This window comes from Coccidioides posadasii, chromosome 4, assembly GCF_018416015.2.
Source record: "Coccidioides posadasii str. Silveira chromosome 4, complete sequence".
Lineage (NCBI taxonomy): Eukaryota > Fungi > Ascomycota > Eurotiomycetes > Onygenales > Onygenaceae > Coccidioides > Coccidioides posadasii.
In genome coordinates this window covers 2021716-2029665 of record NC_089410.1, presented here as the reverse complement: position 1 = coordinate 2029665, position 7950 = coordinate 2021716, and the positions used below count along the sequence as shown (strand labels likewise).

The window sequence follows — 7950 nt, the reverse complement described above, 5'->3', positions numbered from 1 at the left end:
GTCTAAGAAGATCGCTCCTGAAGAGTGGTACAGAAACTACATGCCTTCGGCTTTGACTTCAACAAATTAAAGCTAAGTGGCAAGTAGGTGCTTAGGACACTGGAAGATAGCACTAAGAGAAATTACAGAAGTAGCTGGAAGCTCTGAGAGGAGTAGTTCCCATGAACCCTAGGCCTTTGATATCTTGTTGTCTGCAGGCTGACAATCTTGGAGGTTCATGTAGGTATTATAGCACGTATGCTGAGCATGATATCCACCACAAACAGACCAAAAAGCATTTCATCATACAAACTGCTCTAAGAGACATGTGCAAAAGAAGCCCAAGGACACATACATTCACCAACAATGAAAAGATCTCACAGCTGAGTGGAACAGCCACACTGATAAAAAGCATTTCATTACTATGACCAACTTATGTGGCTATTTTCCTTTAGATATCAGAACAGAAGAGAACACCCATGATTGGCCTGCTTTTTCCTCTCTAATTTATCTAGGAGGAACTGCACAAGTGTGTGCTAATTAATTGTGGGCGGCATAAAGTGAAGTACTTGACACTGGTCCATTTCAAAATCATCCCCCAGCAGCTCTGGTGCAATGACTGGCATCTCTATCGGTATCTGATCTACTGCATATACATGCCTAGCCTGCTCAAGAACTGCATGTAAGCCTGGACAAGTACTGGAATGAACATCATGCTTGGGTTCAGGCTGCAAGTTCTATATAGAAGGAAGAGACAGCGGTTGCGAACTAACCAAGCCAGAACTTGACCATTCTGTTGCCCTCAAGAGGGACACAAAGAACATGTTCAACCAGCGGCAAAAGCAGTTCAGGCCCCTTTCCAATTTTTCCTTGTGGCCCTTCGCCACTCTCAAGCCTAGACCGAGCCCTTATCCCCCGATGACATTTCACGGGTATGTCTTGCCCTCCTCACACACCCGCTTAAACACCTCTTCCGTGTGCTGCAGCACTTTCTCCACCGCGCCCTCCTCCCTCGTCTTCCCCAATTTCTTGTTCGCTGGGAACACCTCTCCGTCCCAACTCACCCAGTAACAACCACTCCCCTTCGTACTATCGCTGCCAACCGCGACATCCCCTTCCATCCCCTCACCCTCAGCTTTGGGAGGAAACCTCTCACTCGTCGCAGCAAACAAATGCCTCTCCCCACTCTCGTCAATCGGCACCATAAATGCACTCAATAGCGGTGTCAGCACAGCAGCCAGCACGCCCCCAGCCGGCATTTCACGCATCAGGCCCGTGGCCACACCGGAAGGGTACGCGTGGACGAACGAGGTATGCGGGTGTCGCTGCGCCATGCCCTCCAGGAAAAAATCACCCATCAGGCTGGCATGCGCGCCGCAATTTTTGAGGCTGAACGTGTGCTTCAGACTGAGGTCGGAGAAGTTGAGCTTACCGGAGCCGCCGGCGCGGACGGAGACGTGCGGGTCTAGTACGGAGACTACGCGGGATAGTCTAGCATTGGCCTTGACAGAGGAGTCTTGCGCGGCCACGGTTAAGAGGGGAAGCAAGTTGACAATGAATCGCATCCGCGCGTAGTAATGCAGCACGAATTTGCGGTCCAGGCCTTCGGCCGTCTCGTCCCGGCCTTTCAGCGTCATGTATCCCGGCGTCATGAATAGCAGGTTTAGCTTTTTCTCTTTTGCTGCGATCTCGGCGCACACGCTATCGACGTTCTTAAGCAGGGATATGTCGGTTTGGAGAAAGGTCGGCTGGGCGGAGGAGTTTATGCTTTTCATGGAGGCAATGGCGGTGTCGGCGGCGGACTGGTTGCGGCCGATGAGGTAGATTTTGGGGGAGAGCGTGTGACGAGCGAAGGCGAGGGCTGTGGAGAGGGAGATGCCGGAGGTGCCGCCGACTGGGGGGTATTAGTGAATTGAAAAGGCTTACAAGAGATGAGATAGGGTAAAGGAGAGCCTTTGCAGCGCGGGCATTCTGCTTCAAGAGCAAGAATATTTTCGGCGGGAGTACGTTGGAGCACGTTGAACTTACCAAACACCGCGACGAGACCTGGGGCTAGAGATTTGAGAGCCGCATTGTGGGCTTGGATAGCTTGGAGGTTCACCATCGCTGCTTCGCGGAGACTGGATACGGAATTATCGGATGTAGGACCTTTATGAGATCTGGGTTTCCTTATTGCGAAGAACACTTGGTCCAAGAAGAGGAACTGCAAAAGCAGGGGAGGCCGTTACCGTTGGTAAATGATTAACTATCCGATAGCCCAGCTGTGCCTTGGGGACGTGAGATAAGCTTCAGCAACCGGAATGAGGTGGTGGAACCGCGTCAAGTACTCCGAGTGCTTTCTCGTGTGTGATTCATACGTTGGTTGAGCTCCGACGGGAGAAGACTGGACAGCACGGTCCGTAAACAAGGATTGGGTTTTGGATACAGACGAATAATTTACTTAAAAGGCCCTGATGGTACCGGAAGGGCCTACGCATACGATGACCGCAGGCAGATAGCTGATGTTCCAATTAATGCCAAGCCCTTCTGTGAAGCTGATGAAAGCTCAAACTGCGCAGGACAGACGAAGCAAGCCTAAGTCGAACCAATGCAACATGGGCTGGGGGGGAAAGACCAGACCACTGGACAGGTATAAGTCGGTTTCTGGCCCAAAACGGCACAAACCCGCGTGGGTTCCTCTAAACTAGGTTGAGCCAAGGCCCGAAAACTGATCTGGCTGACACGATACATCGATCTGGCTGATGTGAGCCATTGCCTGAATGACGCAGACCAAAATTGGTCGCGAAACACGTCCAGGCCTTGTTGGTATGGATCACGTTAGCCATGTGTTCGGTTCAAAACCGAGAGCGAAGAAGCCCGGGGCGCGCGCTCAACAGTGTGCTGCTTCATCTAATGATGCTGCCCTGGAGAATCTTCTGCTCCTGGCAGTTGACGCCCAACCCGACAACCGTATTCCACCCTTCCACCTTCAGTCCTTCTTTTTTTTCTTTTTAGTATAGTTAATACGTTCAATTGATGTTTATTCGCGCCGTCGAACCAGGACACCCGCAGAGATGAGCTTGGTGGGCAATTTCGGGGCTAATGACAACCGCGGTGCTGAAAGTGCGAAGGACGGCGTTTCCAGCGTGGAGACGAGGGAAGAGGAGGTTCATCAGCTGGCCAGGCGGTTCACAGAGCAGAGCACTTATTCAACGACTGTGCAGAACCCCTTTGCTGCGGATCCTGGATCGGCCCTCGACCCCAATGGGGATAACTTCAATGCCCGGGCTTGGTGCAAGGCCATGCTGCGGATGCACACCGAGGACAACCAAGCACATCCACTCCGGACACTGGGCGTAGCCTTCAGCAACTTGAACGTGCACGGTTTCAGTTCCGATGCCGATTATCAGAAGAGCGTAGGCAACGTCTGGTTAGAGATTCTCAGCCTGGCGAGAACGTTCATAGGTCAACGTCAGCGCAAAATCAAAATTCTACAGAGCTTGGATGGATTGGTTGAAGCTGGAGAAATGCTTGCAGTGCTTGGACCACCTGGATCGGGATGCTCGACATTCTTGAAGACCATCGCTGGAGAGACATACGGCCTTATTGTCGACAAGACCTCAAACATCAATTACCAAGGTACGTCCGACATCATTCATAGGAAGCCTTCCTGCTAATGGTCATCAGGTGTGAGCGCAAAGCAAATGGCCAACGAGTTTAGGGGGGAAGCCATCTACACCGCTGAGGTCGACGTCCACTTCCCCAAGCTCACGGTTGGAGATACTCTCTTCTTTGCTGCGCGGGCCCGAGCACCACGCCACATTCCTGGAGGAGCAACTGTGAACCAGTACGCCACGCACATGCGGGATGTCATCATGGCCATTTTCGGTATCAGCCACACCAAGAACACTATCGTAGGAAACGACTTCGTCCGCGGTGTATCCGGTGGAGAGCGCAAACGTGTCAGTATTGCTGAAGCTTGCCTCAGCATGGCGCCGCTGCAATGTTGGGACAACTCCACTCGTGGTCTCGACAGTGCCAATGCCATCGAGTTCTGTAAGACTCTTCGCATGCAGACTGACATCAACGACACCACGGCCTGCGTTTCCCTTTATCAAGTTCCTCAGGGTGCCTACGACAGCTTCGACAAGGTCCTGGTTCTATACGAAGGTCGCCAGATCTACTTTGGCCGCACAACCACGGCTAAGCAGTATTTCCTTGACATGGGTTTTGCCTGCCCTGACCGACAAACCGATGCCGATTTCCTCACTTCCATGACTAGCCACCTCGAGCGTGTCGTGCAGCCAGGCTACGAAGCCCGCGTGCCCCGGACGCCTGATGAGTTCGCCGCACGATGGAAAGCCTCAGCAGAGCGAGCACAGCTTGTGAAAGACATTGAGGCGTACAACGCAAAGTTTGCACTCGGTGGTGAGTATCTGGACAAGTTCAAGCAATCCCGGAGAGCTCAACAAGCCAAGGCCCAGCGTGTGTCGTCACCCTACATTCTTTCATACGTACAACAGGTGAAATTGTGCTTATGGCGCGGTTTCAAACGATTAAAAGGTGATCCCAGTATCACTATTTCTTCATTAGTTGGAAATTCCATCATGGCTCTCGTCATCGCCAGTATCTTTTACGACCTCAAGGCCGATACCAACAGCTTCTTCCAGCGTAGTGCTCTCCTCTTCTTTGCTGTTCTCATGAATGCTTTTGGTTCCGGCCTTGAAATGCTCACTCTTTATGCTCAACGAGGGATTGTGGAGAAACACTCTCGATATGCCCTCTACCACCCGTCTGCTGAAGCATTTGCATCTATGCTCATGGATTTGCCCTACAAAACTCTCAACGCCATCACTTACAATTTGGTTCTCTATTTCATGACAAATCTAAGACGAGAACCTGGTGCTTTCTTCTTTTTTGTATTCACCTCATTCATTCTGACTCTAACCATGTCCATGTTCTTCCGGTCCATTGCATCGCTGACAAGAACCCTTGTTCAAGCGCTCGTCCCTGCCGCGATTCTAATTCTGGGTCTCAGTATGTACACTGGTTTCACCATTCCGACGCAGTACATGCTTGGATGGGCCCGTTGGATTGCCTATATCAATCCTATCAGCTATGGTTTTGAGTCTCTAATGATCAATGAGTTCCACAACCGTGACTTCGCCTGTGTCAACTACGTCCCGTCGGGCCCTGGCTACGCGGGTATTGGACCTAACAACCATGTTTGCTCCACAGTCGGATCAGTGCCTGGACAGCCCTATGTCAATGGCGACAGTTACATTGAGTCATCTTATGGCTATACCGCCTCGCACAAGTGGAGGAACGTTGGCATTATATTTGCCTTCATGTTCATCCTCATGATTGTCTATCTGTTTGCTACTGAGTTAGTCACCGAGAAGAAGCCAAAGGGCGAGATCCTCGTGTTCCGTCGCGGACACAAGGCCCTGAAGAAGAGCAAGTCAGAGGATGATGTCGAAAGCGGTAGTGGCCGCAGTGTTGTTGTGGAGAAGTCCCAATCAGATGACATTGCCATAATCGAACGCCAGACTGCTATCTTCCAATGGAAAGATGTTTGCTACGATATCAAGATCGGAAAGGAGCATCGCAGGATTCTTGATCATGTTGATGGATGGGTCAAACCAGGTACTTTGACCGCGCTTATGGGTGTTTCTGGTGCTGGGAAGACCACACTATTAGATGTTTTGGCTACTCGTACCACCATGGGTGTTATCACGGGAGAGATACTTGTTGATGGCAAACCTCGTGATGAATCCTTCCAGCGCAAGACTGGCTATGCTCAACAACAAGATCTGCATTTGAACACCTCCACGGTTCGCGAGGCCCTTACCTTCTCTGCTCTTCTACGCCAGCCTGCTCACGTCCCTCGTCAAGAGAAGATTGACTATGTTACAGAGGTCATCAAGCTTCTAGAAATGACTGAGTATGCCGATGCTATCATTGGTGTGCCTGGTGACGGTCTCAATGTCGAGCAACGCAAACGCCTCACAATCGGTGTGGAGCTTGCCGCCAGGCCAGCTCTACTTCTCTTCTTGGATGAACCTACATCTGGACTTGATTCTCAGACATCGTGGGCTATCCTTGATCTCCTTGACAAATTGAAGAAGAACGGCCAGGCTATTCTTTGCACCATTCATCAACCCTCCGCCATCCTGTTCCAGCGCTTCGATCGTCTCCTCTTCCTCCAGGCCGGTGGACGCACCGTGTACTACGGAGATATTGGCGAGAACTCTCAAATCCTTATTGACTACTTCGTCCGCAATGGTGGACCCCCGTGCCCTCCTGCTGCTAACCCCGCTGAATGGATGCTCGACGTTATCGGTGCTGCTCCTGGATCCCACACTGACATCGACTGGTACGACACATGGCGCAACTCCCCCGAGTATAGACGTGTCCAGGAACACCTCGCCAAACTGAAACTTGAAAGTTCCCAACAGGTCGGCCTTGCCCGCACTCTCTCGGACCAGAAGCGCGAGGACAAGGCTAGCTACCGCGAATTCGCCGCTCCATTCGGTGCACAGCTCTGTGAAGTCCAGACCCGAGTGTTCCAGCAAATTTGGCGCTCACCCACGTACATCTACTCCAAGACCGCACTATGCGTTAGTTCGTCTCTCTTTATCGGTTTCTCTCTGTTTAATACTCCCAACACGATCCAGGGACTTCAGAACCAGATGTTCGCTATCTTCATGTTGTTGACTCTTTTCGGTCAACTCATCCAGCAAATCATGCCACATTTTGTTGCCCAGCGCGCTTTGTACGAGGCCCGCGAACGTCTATCTAAAACTTACTGTTGGAAAGCTTTCATGATATCTAACATTGTCGTTGAACTCCCTTGGAACTCGCTCATGTCCGTCCTCATGTTTATTTGCTGGTACTACCCCATCGGTCTGAACCACAATGCCGAACCTACTGACTCCGTCACGCTACGTGGCGTGCAAATGTGGCTCTTCATCTGGACCTTCCTTCTTTTTTCATCCACCTTTGCACACTTTATGATCGCGGCTTTCGAAACTGCCGAGAACGCCGGTAACACGGGTAACTTGCTCTTCATGCTCTGTCTCCTGTTCTGCGGTGTCCTCGCTACGCCCAACCAGCTCCCAGGTTTCTGGATCTTTATGTACCGCGTCTCACCATTCACGTACCTCGTCAGTGGTATGCTGTCCGTCGGCATCTCCAACACAGAAGTCACATGCGCGCCAAACGAGTACCTGCGCTTCGACCCGCTGAACGGGACCTGCGGCGAGTACATGGAAGCGTACAAGGCCACTATGGGCGGCTACATCGAAAACGAACTTGCGACCTCAAACTGCAATTTCTGTCCCATCAGCGACACAAATGTTTTCCTTAGTTCTGTCTCAGCCAACTACTCAGATGTGTGGCGCAACTTCGGCATTATGTGGGTGTACATCATTTTCAATATCTTTGCGGCGTGTGCGCTGTACTGGTGGGTGCGTGTCCCGAAGGCAAAGAAACCAGTGGCCGCCAAGACCAACTAGTGTCTGACACGATTCTTCGTGTTTAATAATATTGATTATCTTGAGTATACCTTGCTGGCTCAACTTGCCAGGACTTTACGACAACAGAATAAGTTCTTACATTGGGCCTAGTTCCTCTTAAGCATTCAGGACGGAGAAATACAAGAAGGCTTCTCCCCAAACTTCCTACATGTTTTCCTGTACCCAATAGACGAATGTTTCTTTTTCTGTTGTTACCCTGAGGTTTGACTTTGTTCTGCTTTTTGGAGATTGCTCAGAGGGTGTTATCTTTGGTACCTGCTTGCATATCTCTTTTCGGGAAAGCTATTAGGTGTGACATGCCCTGTGGTTAAGGCTCAGTTGGGATCTGCTACTTTCGGGGTTTGCCTTTTTGAAGCTGGCATGAATTGGTATATGGTCGGTAATTTGCCTAATCCGGCCATTCCCCATTAGAATCAAAACAAGTTACCCCAAGCAAAGGAATTTTGACCTGTTC

General features: G+C 50.9%; 2 protein-coding genes across 2 annotated transcripts; one reads left to right on the top strand and one right to left on the bottom strand.

The window, feature by feature from the left end:
• Nucleotides 1-905: 905 nt before the first annotated feature.
• On the bottom strand, nucleotides 906-2083 carry D8B26_007500 (uncharacterized protein; the record flags this gene model as incomplete). Its single annotated transcript, XM_003067023.2, has 2 exons — nucleotides 906-1873; nucleotides 2008-2083. The coding sequence occupies 2 exons, from the start codon at nucleotides 2081-2083 to the stop codon at nucleotides 906-908; spliced, it is 1044 nt and encodes a 347-aa protein (XP_003067069.1).
• An 807-nt stretch (nucleotides 2084-2890) lies between these two features.
• On the top strand, nucleotides 2891-7475 carry D8B26_007499 (uncharacterized protein; the record flags this gene model as incomplete). Its single annotated transcript, XM_003067022.2, has 2 exons — nucleotides 2891-3597; nucleotides 3646-7475. Exons 1-2 carry the CDS (start codon nucleotides 3033-3035, stop codon nucleotides 7473-7475), a joined length of 4395 nt encoding a protein of 1464 aa, XP_003067068.2. The 5' UTR covers nucleotides 2891-3032.
• Between the last annotated feature and the right edge of the window lie 475 nt (nucleotides 7476-7950).